Genomic DNA, 16,843 nt, shown 5'->3' with positions numbered 1-16,843 from the left:
ATGACATTCATATATATTAAAAATAATTAAATAGAAAAATAAATAATTATAAAAGAAAGAAAAGAAATATATGAATCTAGAAAGGTTTATAAAATATGTTCTTTTATTCAGTAGATTTCATTAATTTCATTCATTCTATACGAGGTTAAGAGGGTGATTAAGAAATTTTTATTTATTTATATTTATTTTTTGTAAATATTTAAAATATAAAAATTAATTATAAATAAGTAAAACAATTAAAAATTCTCTAACTCTATTTTTATGTTTAGGTAATAATGAGAATGATTCGTTGTTTAATTTTTTTTTTAAATAACGTATAAAATTATAAATATTTAAATTTTGATCTTAATTCAAATTGAATGTTTATATAATCAAATTTAATTTGAATTGAATTTTAATGATTTAGTTTATTAATTTTTTTTATTTTTTATTTATATATTTGTTATTTTAATATAATTTTTAGTACATCTAAATAGATTTAAGTATAAAATAATTATTTTATTTTATAAAATTTTGAAAAATATATTAAAGGACTATGGTAGGTTTTAATGAGAATCTACCAAACGATCACAATGTACAAATTAAGAGATTGGCCGTGGACGCTTTAGAACTCTCTTCTCTGTCGTCCTGAAAGATTTCTTGGCTTTGCGTAGATGACAGAAAGAACCTTAGTGCGAGCAGAACCTTTTGGTTTATCATTGGAACCATATGCCAAGTTTTATTTAGAGACGTTATCATCAGCTGCATCCAGAACAATTTAGCTTTTTAGTTTTTTATTTTTGTTGCTTTAATTTATAAGCTTTTTTTTTCTTTAACACTTGATATTAAAATTTAAATCTTAATCACTTAAATTATTGATAAATCAAACGACTGTTGACTTTAATATGTAAGCTTTGATACATATTTTCTTTTCGTAACTTCTCGTTGGCACGTAAAGATCTCGGAAATCTTGGCGATTTGTTTTTCTTTAAAATATGTTTTATTATTTCACATTGAATAGCAAAACTGTGGACTGCCGATATCTTGGTGGCAACTTTTTCCCTGGCAGTGTTAGAATTGCTTGATAACGCAGGTAAATTTAGAGTTGGCGGGTCTGAGTCGGGTTCGGGTCAAATTTTGTTCATATAGAATTTGATCCGATTTTATATGTTATCAAATTCAAATTTGATTTTATTTAATTTTTTTTTTTGTTTTTTCATATTTGAATCTGTTTCGATATTATATAAATCGTACCCGATCTAATATAACTTGATATTATATAAAATATTATTTTTAAATATAAATATTTAAAAATATTATTATATAAATATATATATTAATTAATTAATTAAAAAATAATTTTTTATATAATATCAGATCGAATCGAATTTGTTTAAAATTTGAATTTGATCCAATCCTAATTATTTTATAATCCAATCCGATCAAAAATTCGAATTTCGAAAAAAAAATCGATTTTATAATATTGGATCGGATCGAAATTCATCGAAAATAAATTAAATTATCGATCCTAAATAAATTGAAGTGTGAATCTAAGAATTAAAACTGTAATATCCTGTTTAATTCCAATTTTAGCATTGAAGAATAAACTAAAGACTTAAATTGGGCATGTTGACCTTAAAACAGAGTCTTAGTCAAGAGTTTGCAATATGCTGTTGTAATTCCAATTCTAGAATTGAAGAATAAACTAAAAGACTTAAATTAGCCTAAGACAGAGTCTTAGTCAAAAAGTTTGTCATATAGGTCCCACCGTTGATTAGACTAAATGAAGTAAACGATGATGGAAAGCGCACATCCCCATCTTGTTGTTTTAGGATCATTCTAAACTATATCATTGTACCCTTTTTTACAAATTTTTGAAAATAAAAAAATTATAAGAGTTAAAATTAAATTTAATAATTTGTGTATTACTATTTTTTATATTAAAAAATATAAAATATAAAAATTATTATATTATAATTCATATTAATAAATTAAAAATAAAATATGTATTTTGATTTTTACAAAATTTATATATATTTTTATTATAATTTTAAATCATAATATTTTTATATTTTTATTTATCATGCATTGTTTAATATATATTAAATTTAATTAGAATAAAAAATTATAAGTAATATATGTAATTAATTAAATACAAGCATAAATACTTTATTTATGGCAAGATATTAATCTTTGTTATACTAAAATTACAAATGACGGGTAATTTTCGAAAACTTGAAACTTAGGAGGAACTCTTGTACAAACAAGTCTTGAGGAAATTTCGAAGTAAGGCTCCCTTTTGGTATGTGCACTAAAAACTTTTAACTTGTTGCACAAGTTTTCGGTCTTCACTTTTTATATAAAAAATAATATTTTATTAACAAATAAATGTAAATAACATAATATTAAGTCAAAATATAATTTTATGGTGTATAATTGATAAATTGTGTGATTATAACTAGTGTATGTGAAAAAAACTAAAAGTTGTAGTATAATTTGTTTATTATTTAAAATAATTAATTAAGTAATTTAATAAACAATATAAGTCAAATGTAACAAAACTTAGTAAATTTTTTTATCCAAAATAACAAATTAAATAATGAAAACAAATAAATGTAACAATTAAGAAATTTAGTAATATATTATTTTTTATCTAATCAAATAATAAAATTAAGTAATTTGAGACTAAATTACTATGAAAGTAATAAAATTTAATAATAATACTACTTTTAATTATGTATTATTGCTACTTTTATAAAATTAACGTCATGGAAGACAGGATCTTTGTATATTACTCTTTGGAAACAACAATTTAAAGGATTCAATACCAATTGCTTTCATGTTTTTGGTTTTTACATTTTTGTCATATAGGCAAGTATGATTGTTGGGTTTGGGTGAAATTATTTGATTAAGTAACAGAGCGACATATATCTTTTAAAAAATATTAAAAATAAAGAATTAATTAAAAAAATAAGCCATGAATAAATTTCTAAAGTCTACAGGTAAAATTAAAATAATTTCACTAATAATATATAAAAACAAACTCTCAAATATTACCCCTTGCATAATTACATATTATAAGTTGTAATATTAATTCAACGTTTTTTTTACTTTGACTCTTACCAATGGGTTTGGCTAAGAATCACTTCCATAGATAAGGTTTACAAGTAGTGTTTACTTTTGACCCCCCCCATAAAAGGGGTTTACTATTTTTTTATATATATTAAAAATAATTAAAAAGAAAAAAATAAGTGATTATAAATGGAAGAAAAGAAATATATGAATCTAGAAAGGTTTATAAAATATGATCTTTTACTCAGTAGCTTTTATTAGTTTCATTCATTCTATATGAGGTGAAGGGGGTGATGAAGGAATTTTTATTTATTATTATTATTTTTTGTAAATATTAAAAATATAGAAAATAATTGAAAACATTTTAATCTTATTTTTATTTTAGGTGGAGATGATAGTAATTTAAATTAAATTTATTTTGATTTTTTTAAATAATGTGAAATTATAAAATTATAAAATTCAATCATAATTTGAATTAAATTTTTATATAATCTAATCTAATGCAAATCAAATTTTATATGTTGGTTCAATTCATTAATTTTTAAATTTAATTTTTTTATTTTTATATATTATTATAATATAAATTTTAATATCTTTAAATATAAAATAATTATTTTTTATTTTATAAAAATTTAAAAATATAAAAATTAAAATTCGATTTGATTTAAATTTATTTAAAATTTTCATTTACAAATATAAATTCTATTCAAATTTAATATATATATATAATATTTAAATTTAATCTAAGCTAAATAAAAAAAAAAACAAATTTTAATAAAATCGATTTCTTCAATTTCAAATCGATTTTGTAAATTTTTTTCTCACCCACAAATTACTAACAGCAAAAAGACAACCCAAATTGCACGTAAACATTGTGGAAAAACAAAAATTTAAAGCACTTGAGAAGATAATTTTTTTTTTACTTCGCCTATTCGTTATCGTTGCTGCCCTTTCTCTTTCCCCCGCCACCGCCACCACGAACCCTTCTTCATCGCTACTCTATCCATTCGAAAACTCCCACCAGGTGTCCTTACGATTTAAAGTTTTAATTTTTCTCCATCATCATAAACCCTAAACCCTTCCTTTCCGTCTTGCTTCTGCTGAGTTAAGAAACTTTAATTTCTTATATAATCAAATCAGCTAAAATTTCAACTTTTCCTTAATTTTTTGGACAGTTCAAAATGGCTTCCCTTCTTAAAGCATCTTCCAATGTATTTCGGTCGGAGAAGCTACCATTCTTGTCTAAAGGTAACGTCTTTTTCTATATAGAAATGTTGATCTTGTGTGAATTCCATGCAACATCTTTGTCGCCAGGACTTGTTATTTGCTGTTGGACATGGGAATGCCCTGTTTTTGACAATTTGTAAATATCGATTTTGGGGATATAAGCATCAGACTCATATGAATTCAAAGTGTTTAAGAAGTGTTAGATTTTGGTATGTTAGGGAAAAGTGAAGAGTCCATGTAACATAGTGCAAGATCCATAGCTACTTCATTGACCCTTTGCTTAGATATGTTAATAATAACATTTGCTATGAGGAAGGGACTGGGAACTAAATCTAGGTTATTACAGTTTTTCTTGTTACAGTGATAGCTATTCTTTGGATTCTGATGATTAGGAGTCTGTAAACTTGTCTGCGTAATAGTAGGATGTGACCAAACATACCTGGGATATCATATTAATTGGTGTTTAATCTGTTAGCTGTGTCGTTAAAGTTGAGTATTAAAGTTCAACTGTAAGTGTGTATAACTAATCTCAGTTTGAATCTTGGTTTGATCCCACATATGCTGTCAACTTTTTTTGTCTATGACAATTATCGTTTCTTGTTTCTCTATTTTTCTTCCTCGGCTTGGATGCTTTTCTGAGTTTTGCCTTGTTAGTCTTGCAAAGTATTTGTAAATATTCCTTTTATGAGAAGATAGGTAACCAGATAACATGGCTTAACATTCACTCCATTGCTTTGATGTTCCTCTGCCTGTTGCAGGTAAATTGTTGTACTGGTAAAATGGGAAAGGCAGTTATCAAAGCTGGAGATTCTGCTGGACTTCATATTGTTCCTGCGTCTTTTGGTACAGAGGAGTCTGGGCAGACTGTTGAACTGTGTGGGAAAGAGATTCTGGTGCATGGTCCTTCTGAAAGAGAAAGCATCCTTGCTTCCTTCTTTCAGGAGTATCCAAACCTGATCGTGGTAGACTACACTGTGCCTGCCACAGTTAATGGTAACCTATTCAGGAACATGCATATAAACCTTTATCATATTTCATATTTAATGAATGAAGAAAGCAAACTGAACTTGAGTGAGAAAATTTTGATGGTCCAAGGAATAATGTCTCTAAAAGTTGAAGCCTCATCGTGGCAATAATCTATCACTATTGCTGAATTACTTTTTTCTCAGGCATATCATTAAAAAGGTTATGACTCGTTAAATAAATTTATGCTTGGAAATGTAAGTACCATCAATATGAACAACATAGTTGCTGTGGAATTTGATACAAGCAAGAGTGATTCAGAGGATTTCGATGATAACCATGTTGCAATGGATGTGAAAAGTATCCATTCCGTCAAGCAAGAACCATTCGCAGGCCATGGTGTTAATCTTTCAAGTGGTGAAGATATCACTGCCAGCATCCAGTATGATGCGAAATCCGATAAAATGACTGTTTTTGTCTTGTTAAGTAGAACAAGTGGAAAGAACTTGGGGAATCCTATTTTCACTGTGGAGCTTGATTTGTCTAAAAATCCTCCGGAGGATGTTTTTGTGGGATTTCCAGGTTCAACTGGAAAGTATACCCAGGTCAATGCTCTAAAATCCTGGAATTTCGCCAGTTCGGAAGTTAAAAGAGTTAAAAGTTAAGTCAATGTTCTCTGGCTTTGGATCTTGATTCCAATAATAGTTATAATTTTGGTAGGTGGATTTTCCTACTTGTTATTTCGAAGACGCAAAAACAGAATGAAACAAAAGGACGATGATGAATTGGAGATTGAGGAAGAGATTCAAAGGTCATCTAGTGCACCCCAAAAATTCAGATTGAAGGAACTTAAAGCTGCCACAGGTAATTTCAACGTTAATAACAAACTTAGCAGTGGAGGATTTGGCACGGTCTATAAAGGAATTTTGAGAGAGGAGGTAGCCGTGAAAAGAATTCAAAAGAACACACGCCATGGAAAGCAGGATTTTATAGCAGAAGCGACCACCATAAGCAACCTCAGCCACAAGAACCTTGTTAAATTATTCGGCTGGTGCCATAAAAGCAATGAACTACTCCTCGTTTATGAGTTCATGCCAAATGGTAGTATAGACAGATTCATATATAGGAATACAATTCCAAACAATTTGGATACAACTCTAAATTGGGTGACGAGGCACAATATCATTTGTGGACTCGCTAGGGCGTTGGACTATCTGCATAATGGTTGTGAGAAAAGGGTTATTCATCGAGACATAAAAGCCAGTAACATCATGTTAGATTCAGACTTCAATGCTCGATTGGGAGTTTTTGGACTAGCCCGAACCATTCAATTGAATGAGAAAACACACTACTCAACCAAGGGGATCGCAGGAACACCCGGATTCATGGCTCCAGAAAGTTTCCATACCGGTAAGGCAACTGTTGAAACCGATATGGAGTACTAATGCTGGAAGTTGCCAGCGGGAGAAAACCAGGACACCAAAATGAGCAGAACAATTACAACAGCAGCATTGTAGAGTGGGTATGGGAACATCATCGGATTGAAAACATTAGTGATGCTATAGACCTTCGATTAAACAAGGATTTCGATGCGGATCAAGCACAATGCATACTTCTGTTGGGGCTGGCCTGTTGCCATCCAAACCCGTACTAGCGGCCCTCTATGAGAACTGCTTTGCGGGTTCTTACAGGGGAAGTAGCTCCACCAGCTATGCCTGCCGAGAAGCCTGCATTCATTTGGCCGGCCATGGCTCCGACCACTGGAGAAGAGATGGATAACTCCATCTCCGGAGGTCAACTTAGCACAACAATGGAACTTAGTGGCAGGTGATACGTGCATGTATCTCATATTTAAAAACTTTGAAAGCTGACTTCGGATTCTCTTTTACTACATTAAAAACAAAATTCTTCTTTATTTTATTGAATCAAGCATCGGCTCTTCCGGATGATTATTAATAAATCATGAAATAGGGAAGGATAAAAAAATTTATTAATTCTAATCATTTATTCTTTACTTAAATGCGCTAATCATCTTTCATAAACTTTACTTGTTTGTTATCTACTAATTCAACATTAACAATGAAGCAAAGTTAGGTGATGCCTGGCGTAATGACACCCCACTGTCGACATTTTCTAGGGAATATTCTCCAACATAAACCACATACAGTAATATAAATTAGTTAATAATAAACAAAATTTACTGGTAAAGATTTTAGAAACCAAGCAAAATTTTTTTCAATTTTTTATTTATTATTGTAATTTTGCAAAGTCTATACAAAAATACAGGATATATGGATATTCATATAGATATTCAATTTCAATCCCACATTTATCACTATACTATAAGTCAATATTGAATTTAATATATTATATATTACATTTTTCATTGAATTTAGTCACAATACTATTAATATTGTCAATTTTTAGATAAAAAGTATGGTATTCACGAAACTTTGTCATTTACATTAACAAAATATTTTTTTGAAATATTCTAATTTCGTTATTTTTTGTACAAAAACCAATAAAATTAAAAATATATTGACAAATTAAAAAATTCAATAAAATTAAAAAATGATGAAAAATTTTAATATTGAACTACGGTGACAAATTTGACCTTAATAATTCCTTCTTTTCTTTTTTTTTTTTAAGAGTCTCTTGAAATCAAATGAACCTTATAATTATTAAGATTCACTTAACCAACAAAGAATGAATAGCTGAACAGAAAACCATTTCATAATTAAACAAGAATATTTTACATACCTGAATGCTAATTCAAAGGCTAAAACCCAGCAATCTTCACAATCATTTGGAACTAAAATATTATATATATTTATATGGTAACAAAAATTTTCCAACATCTTTTGCATTTAGTCAATGATGAGCAGATCGTCCAACCATTAATTTGCGAGCGTTCTTCTTTGACTTTTTTGGCCATTGATGATGTTTGGCTTCAACCAACGAGACAATCCAATGTGGCTTACCAGTTTGAAAAACGACAAATCCCTAACCAGTCCAGATATTAATCCACACACATAACCTATCACCACAACTCTCCAGCGAAATGCAATTTTATACTTCGAGTCATCTTCATCCTGTAAGTTTGAAGGTGGTGGGTGTTGTGCTTCGGTATCACTGCTGCAATCTCTAGAGAGTGGGAAGCCACATAACCTGTCATTCCCTTCATATGAAGTGTTCTCAAACGTGTTGAATTGATTGCCTCGAGGAATGCGCCCAAAAAAAATCATTATTGGAAAGGTTTAAGACAGAAAGCCATGTCATATGTACTAATTGCTCGGGAATCTTTCCGCCCGGCTCATTCCAGGAAAGATCTAACCATTCAAGACTGATCAAATTTCCAAATGATGGCGGAATAGAACCATTAAGGTTATTATGAGAAAGGTTAGGTCCAATGAGTGAACTAAGGTTTCCAATAGCCTTTGGAATCTCTCCTTGAAACTTGTTTATTTGATAGGTCGATGATCGTTAAGGCAGCAAAAATTTTGGTTATTTCAGTCCCAGTTCCTTTTACTACCAAACGAACAGAATAGCTTTAGAAGCCATTAAAAAACAGCCCAATATATGGCATAGCACTTTTGTCTTCTTTGAGATTCATAGCCTTGAAATCTTTAATGTACCTAACCGGCAACGGCCCAGTAAAACCATTGTTGGAGATGTCAAAAATTCGCAACTTAGGAAAAGAATGTCTGGGCATTGTACCATGAATAGGACCATGCAATAGATTTGACTGCAATACAACAACTTGTAGATGTGGAAGAGTTCCCAACCAGTGAGGGAATGTTTCATTGATCTTGTTGTTACCAAGATCTAGAACTTCTAAACTTCTGCAATTAATGATAGATTGTGTTAATGGCCCTTCTAATTGGTTACCATTCAAGTTGAGATTCCTCAAGTTACATTCTTTTGCAAATGTTGAAGGAATGTTTCCACAAATGTTGTTCATGCCCAAATTCAACATCAAAAGACTTCTGCTTAAATTTCCATAACATTGTGGGATCGTTCCACTCAAATTGTTATGAGACAAGTCAAGAATCTCATGGGAAGTTCGATTGCATATCAAAGAAGAGATATCTCCACTTAGATTATTATTTGAGATCAGGAAGTCAAGTTTTCGTCTTCACTTTTTATATTAAAAAAAAGTTTATTAATAAATAAATGTAAATAAAATAATATTTTCATAATATAATTTTATGGTTAACAAGTGCATGTAAAAATAACTAAAAGTTGTAGTATAATTTGTTTATTATTTAAAATAATCAATTAAGTAATTTAATAAAAATATAAGTAATATGTAACAAAACGTAGTAAAATTATATTTATCCAAAATAACAAATTAAATAATAAAAAAAAATAAATGTAACAATAAGAAATTTAGTAGTATTTTTAATCAAGTCAAATAATAAATTAAGTAATTTGAGACTAAATTATTATGAAAGTAATAAAATTTAATAATATTGCTACTTTTAATTATGAATTATTACTACTTTGGGAAAATTAACGTCATGGAAGGCAGGATCTTTGTATATCACTCCTTAAAAACAACAATTTAAAGGATTCAATTGCAGTTGCTTTCATGTTTTTGGTTTTCTTTATAATATTGCTAATATTGATGCATTAGTAATTATTTGTTATTGACTATTTTCTCTTCAAAGTTGGTTTTTAGTCATATGGGCAAGTGTGATTGTTGGGTTTAGGAGAAATTATTTCATTCAACAATAGAGAAAAATAATAGAGAGAAATTTTTTTTAATATAAAAAAATAAAAAATTAATTAAAAAAATAAGATATGAATAAATCTCTAAAGTCCACTTAAAAAATTAAAATAATTTCACTAATAATATATAAAACAAACTCTTAAATATTATCCCTTGCATAATTACATATTATAAGTTGTAATATTAATTGAACGCTTTTGTGAATTTGACTCTTATTAATGGGTTTGGCTAAAATCACTTCAAAGTATAGCATTTGACTCTTACTAATGGGTTTGGTTAAGAATAACTTCAAAGTTTAACGTAAGTAAAATTTACAAGTAGAGTTTACTTTTGACCCCAAAAGAAGGGGTTTTACTATTTTTTTTCATATTTATTAAAAATAATTAAATTGAAAAATAAGTAATTATAAAAGAAAGCAAAGAAATATATGAATCTAGAAAGGTTTATAAAATATATTCTTTTATTCTATAGGTTTTATTAATTTCATTTATTTTATATGAGGTTAAGAGGGTGATGAAGGAATTTTTATTTATTTATTTTTATTATTTGTAAATGTTAAAAATATAAAAATTAATTATAAATAAGTAAAACAATTAAAAATTCTCTAACTCTATTTTTATGTGGAGGTAGGAATGAGAATGATTTGGATAGGATTAGATTTTGTTTGATATTTTTCAAATAATGTATAAAATTATAAATATTTAAAATTCGATTTTAATTCAAATTGAATTTTGATATAATTCGATTTGATTTGAATTAAATTTTATCGATTCGGTTTAATGATTTTTTAATTTTAATTTTTTATATATATTATTTTAATATAATTTTTAGTCTATTTAAAAAGATTTAGGTATAAAATAATTATTTTTATTTTATAAAAATTTTAAAAATACATAAAAACTAATTAAAATATATTAAATGACTACGGTAGGTTTTAATGAAAATCTACCTAATGGTTGCAATTTGTAAATTGAGAGATTGGCCGTCGACACTTTAGAACTCTCTTGTCTGTTGTCCTGAAAGATTTCCTGGCTTTGCATAATGACAGAAAGAACCTTGCTTCGAGCAGAACCATTTGGTTTATCTTTAGAACCATATGCCAAGTTTTATTCAGAGACGTTATCATCAGTTGCATCCAGAACAATTTAGCTTTTAGTTTTTTTTTTTTTTTTTAACTTTTGTTGCTTTAATCAGTAAGCTTCTTCTTTTTTTTTCTAACAATTGATATAATTTTTAAATTTTAATCACTGAAAACATCAACAAATCAATTGACTGTTGGTTTTAATATGTAAGCTTCGATACATGTTTTCCCTTTGCAACTTCTAGTTGGCATGCAAAGATAGGGGGAAATCTTTGGGATTTTTTTTCTTCAAAATTTGTTTTATTATTTCACATTGAATGGCAAAACTGTGGACTGCCAATGTCATGGTGGCAACTGTTTCCCTGGCAGTCTTAGAATTGCTTGATAACGCAGGTAAATTGAAGTATGAATCTAAGAATTAAAACTGTAATATCCTGTTTTAATTCCAATTTTAGCATTGAAGAATAAACTAAACACTTAAATTGGGTCACCAAATAATTAAACACGTTTTGACCTAAAACAGAGTCTTAATCAAGAGTTTGTAGTATAGGTCCTACCATTTTGTAATATCCTAAAGATTATTCAAAGCTATATCATTGTAACGTTTTTTTACAATTTTTTTATAAAGAAACCATATTTTGAAAATTAAAAAAAAATTATGAGAGTTAAAATTAAATTTAATAATTTCTGTATTGTTATTTTTTATCTTATATTAAATAAATATAAAATATAAAAATTATTATATTATAGTTCATGTAGACACATTAAATATGAGTTGTGTTTTTTTTTATTTTTACAAAATCTATATATAATTTTATTATAATTTTAAATTATAATATTTTTACATATTTATTTATCATATCATCTTTAAAATTATTAAATTTAATTAAAACCTACAATTATAAATTATATATCACTGAAATGGTTTGTAATTAATTAAATACAAACATGAATACTTAATTTATGACTAAAGATTTTTTTATTTCCGCATGAAAATAATTTTGTCAAGGTAGTGAACTTGATTATATTAAAATTATAGATGACGAGTCGTTTTCACAGGATTGAAACTTTGCGGGAATCCTAGGACACAAAGAAGTGAGGAAATCACGGAGTAAGCCCCCTTTTTTTATGTGTGCTAAAAGCTTTAACCTAGTTACACAGGTTTTCGGTCTTCACATTTTATATAAAAAATAATACTTTATTAATGAATAAAAGTAAATAACATAATAGTGAGTCTTACGCTATATAATTGATAAATCGGGTGATTGGAACAAATTTATGTGAAAATAACTGAAGGTTGTAGTATAATTTGTTTATTATTTAAAATAAAGTAAAATGTAACCAAACTTAGTAAAATTATTTTTTATCCAAAATAATAAATTAAATAATAAATGTAACAACAAGAAATTTGGTAATATGTTTTTTTTTTTATCAAGTCAAATAATAAATTAAGTAATTTGGGAATAAATTATTGTGAAAGTAATACAATTTAATAAAACTTCTACTTTTAATTATGTATTATGACTACGTTTAGAAAATTAACGTCATGGAAGGCAGGATTTTTGTATATTACTCTTTAGAAACAACAATTTAATGAGAGTGAAAGGATTCAATTGATATTGCTTTCATGTTTTTGGTTTTCTTTATAATATTGCTATATTGATGCACTAGTAATTATTTGCTATTCACTACTTTCTCTTCAAAATTGGCTTTTAGTCATACGGGCAGGCATGATTGTTGGGTTTGGTAGAAATTATTTTATTCAACAATCGTGAAAATTAATAGAGTAACATATATTTTTTAAAATATATTTAAAATAAAAAATTAATTAAAATAATAAGACATGCATAAATTTTAAAATTACATTTATAAAATAAAAAATTTTCACTGATAATATAGACTTCGAAGACGCAAAAACAGAGTGAAACAAAAGGACCATGATGAATTGGAGATTGAGCAAGAAATTCAAAGGTCATTTAGTGTTCTCCAGAAGTTCATATCGCAGGAACTTAAAGCTGCCACATGTAATTTCAATGTTAGTAACAAACTTGGCAGTGGAGGATTTGGCACAGTCGATAAAGGAATTTTGAGCTGTGAAAGAATTCTAAAGAATACTCGCCATGGAAAGCAGGATTTTATAGCAGAAGTGACCACCATAAGCAACCTCCACCACAAGAACCTTGTTAAACTATTCGGTTGGTGCTATGAAAGCAATGAAGTACTCCTCTTTTATGAGTTCATGCCAAATGGGAGTCTAGACAGATTCATATATAGGAGTACAATTTCAAACAATTTGGATACAACTCTGAATTGGGAAACGAGGCATAATATCATTTGTGGAGTAGCTAGGTCGTTGGACTATCTGCATAATGGTTGTGAGAAAAGGGTTATTCATCGAGACATAAAAGCCAGTAACATAATGTTAGATTCAGACTTCAATGCTCGATTGGGAGATTTTGGACTAGCCCGAACCATTCAATTGAATGAGAAAACACACTACTCAACCAAGGGGATCGCAGGAACACCCGGATACATGGCTCCAGAAAGTGTCCATACCGGTAAGGCAACTGTTGAAACTGATATCTACGCATTTGGAGTACTAATACTGGAAGTTGTCAGTGGGAGAAAACTAGGACATCAAAATGAGCAGAACAACTACAACAGCAGCATTGTAGAGTGGGTATGGGAACATCACAGGATGGAAAAAATTGTTGATGTTATAGATCTTCGATTAAACAAGGATTTCGATGCGGATCAAGCACAGTGTATACTTCTGTTGGGGCTGGCCCGTTGCCATTCAAACCCATACAAGAGGCCCTCTATGAGAACTGCTTTGCAGGTTCTTGCAGGGGAAGTAGCTGTGCCTGCCATCTGTGCCTGCTGAGAAGCCTGCTTTCATGTGGCCGGCCATGACTCCAACCATTGGAGAAAAGATGGATAACTCCATCACCGGAGGTCAACTTACCACAACAATGTAACTCAGTGGCAGGTGATAGTTGCATGTGTCTCATATTTTAAAACTTCAAAAACTGAGTTCGGATTCTTTTTCCTACATTATTAAAAAAAAACTTCTTTCTTTTTATTAAAATTAAACATCCGCTCCTAGGGTTGATTATTAATAAATCATGAAATACGGAAGGATAAAAAAATTTATCAATTCAAAACATTTATTCTTTACTTAAATGTGTTAATCATCTTTCATAAACTTCACTTGTTTGTTATCTACTAATTGAACATTAACAATGAAGCAAAGTTAGAAGATGGCTGGCGTATTAAACCCCTCTGCTGACTCTTCTTCAATCCTCGCACAATTTCCATCTGCTAGATCAATTCAAAAAAAGCTCATGTATATACTTGCTTCACCTCTTTCTTATGGTAGTGCTTCTTATCTGTAATTTCATGGCTAACTACATTTTCTAGGGAATATTCTCCAACATAAGCCACATACAATAACATAAATTAGTTAATAATAAACAAATTTTACTGGTAAAGATTTTAGAAATCAAGCTAAATTCTTATTCCATTTTTTATTATTATTGTAATTTTGCAAAGTCTATACAAAATTATAGGATATATGGATAGCCATATAGATATTCAATCCCAGATTTAAATTTTATACCTAAAATTACCTTTTAAAATTGATTGTATAACCGATCGAGTTAAGTTTTTCGTTCGTTTATTTTTTTCATTATAGTATTAACTTTAAAGTAATTGAGACATAGATTCTAATTAGACATAGCTTTACAAAGCCACAATTACCTCCTTGCAACTCATTAGCCAAGATAAATAATTTATTAATACATGTTACATGATATTACTTCAATAATTAGACTTTAAATTAGCTTTAAAAATTATTTCATTTATTTCAATAATTATTCTTACATGTAAACCATGAAGCCACCATGTGACATTTTCAATGGAAAATTATGTACTCTTTGCATTTACAAAATTTATCTATACTATAAGTGAATATTGAATTTAATATATTATTATTATATATTATATTTTTCATTGAAATTTGTCACTATAATATTAATTTTGTTAATTTTTAGATAAAAAGTAATGGTATTTTTCATTTACATTAACAAAATATTTCATGAAATATTCTAATTTCCTTATTTTTGTCCAAAAACCAATAAAATTAAAAAATATATTGACAAATGAAATTTTTAATATATTTTAAAAATATGAAAAACTTTAATATTGAACCACGGTGACAAATTTGAGCTTAATGATCCCTTTTTTTAATTATTTTTCTCGTGAAATCAAACTAATTGAACCTTATAATTATTAAGATTGACTTAACCAAGAAAGAATAAATAGTTGAACAGAAAACCATTTCTTAATTAAACAATAATATTTTACATACCTGAATGCTAGTTCAGGGGCTAAACCCCAGCAATCGTCACAATCGTTTGGAACTAAATATTATATATATGGTAACGCAAATGTTCCAACATCCTATGCATTTAGTCAATGATGAGCAGATCGTCCAACCATTAATTTGCGAGCGTTATTCTTTGACTTTTTTGGCCGTCGATGATGTTTGCCTTCAACCAAGCAGACAATCCAACGTGGCATACCAGTTCGAAAAACGACAAATCCCATAACCAGTCCAACCATTAATCCACACACATACCCTATCAACACAACTCTCCAGCCAAATGTAATTTTAGACTTAGAGTCATCTTCATCCTGTAAGTTTGAAGGTGGTGGGTGTTGTGCTTCGGTATCATTGCTGCAATCTCTAGAGAGTGGAAATCCACATAACCTGTCATTCCCTTCATATGAACTGTTATCAAACGTGTTGAATTGATTGCCTCCAGGAATGCGCCCAAAAAAATCATTATTGGAAAGGTTTAAGACAGAAAGCCATACCATATGTACTAATTGCTCAGGAATCTTTCCGTCCAGCTCATTCCAGGAGAGATCTAACCATTCAAGATTGATCAAATTCCCAAATGATGATGGGATAGGACCATTAAGTCTATTATGAGAAAGGTTAAGACCAATGAGTGAACTAAGGTTTCCAATGGCCTTTGGAATCTCTCCTTGAAACTTGTTATTTGATAGGTCGATGATCGTGAAGGCAGCAAAAATTTTGATCATTTCAGTCTCAAGACCTACCATACGAACAGAATAGCTATAGAAGTGACTCCCATCAAGCACTCCAAGATATGGCATAGCACCTTTGTCTTCTTTGAGATTCATAGCCTTGAAATCTTTAATGTACCTAACAGGCAACGGCCCAGTAAAACCATTGTTGGAGATGTCAAAAATTCGCAACTTAGGAAAAGAATGTCTGGGCTTTGTACCATGAATAGGACCATGCAATAGATTTGACTGCAATACAAGAACTTGTAGATGTGAAAGAGTTCCCAACCAGTGAGGGAATGTTTCATTGATCTTGTTGTTACCAAGGTCTAGAACTTCTAGACTTCTGCAATTAACGATAGACTGTGTTAATGGCCCTTCTAATTGGTTACCATTCAAGTTGAGATTCCTCAAGTTACATTCTTTTGCAAATGTTGAAGGAATGTTTCCACAAATGTTGTTCATGCCCAAATTCAACATCGAAAGACTTCTGCTTAAATTTCCAAAACATTGTGGAATGGTTCCACTCAAATTGTTATGAGACAAGTCAAGAATCTCAAGGAAAGTTCGATTGCATATCAAAGAAGAGATATCTCCACTTAGATTATTATTTGAGATCAGGAAGACATATGTTGACAAAGGTGGAATTTTAAGATCTCCTTGAATCAAATTAGAGCTGAGATCCAGTATTGCAA

At 29.0% G+C, this 16,843-nt stretch overlaps 1 protein-coding gene and 3 pseudogenes across 2 annotated transcripts; 2 read left to right on the top strand and 2 right to left on the bottom strand.

The window, feature by feature from the left end:
* The first annotated feature begins 3,994 nt into the window (after positions 1–3,994).
* LOC149520257 (putative L-type lectin-domain containing receptor kinase S.5 pseudogene) lies at positions 3,995–7,166 on the top strand (annotated as a pseudogene). The gene is made up of 2 exons (XR_016328647.1): positions 3,995–4,299; positions 5,037–7,166. The product of XR_016328647.1 is annotated as a putative L-type lectin-domain containing receptor kinase S.5 pseudogene (transcript).
* A 946-nt stretch (positions 7,167–8,112) lies between these two features.
* LOC149520256 (receptor-like protein 9DC3) lies at positions 8,113–11,277 on the bottom strand (annotated as a pseudogene).
* Positions 11,278–11,371: 94 nt separating this feature from the next.
* LOC149520255 (putative L-type lectin-domain containing receptor kinase S.5 pseudogene) lies at positions 11,372–14,047 on the top strand (annotated as a pseudogene).
* Positions 14,048–14,932: 885 nt separating this feature from the next.
* Positions 14,933–16,325, bottom strand: LOC149520254 (receptor-like protein 9DC3). The gene is made up of 3 exons (XM_089759238.1): positions 15,605–16,325; positions 15,424–15,475; positions 14,933–14,987 (listed from the first exon to the last, which is right to left on the bottom strand). Exons 1-3 carry the CDS (start codon positions 16,263–16,265, stop codon positions 14,933–14,935), a joined length of 768 nt encoding a protein of 255 aa, XP_089615364.1. The 5' UTR covers positions 16,266–16,325.
* Positions 16,326–16,843: the final 518 nt, after the last annotated feature.

The sequence above is a fragment of the Durio zibethinus genome, chromosome 1 (assembly GCF_047325235.1).
Source record: "Durio zibethinus cultivar Kanyao isolate XHJ-2024 chromosome 1, ASM4732523v1, whole genome shotgun sequence".
Classification (NCBI taxonomy): Eukaryota; Viridiplantae; Streptophyta; class Magnoliopsida; order Malvales; family Malvaceae; genus Durio; species Durio zibethinus.
This window is presented reverse-complemented; position numbering and strand designations above follow the sequence as displayed.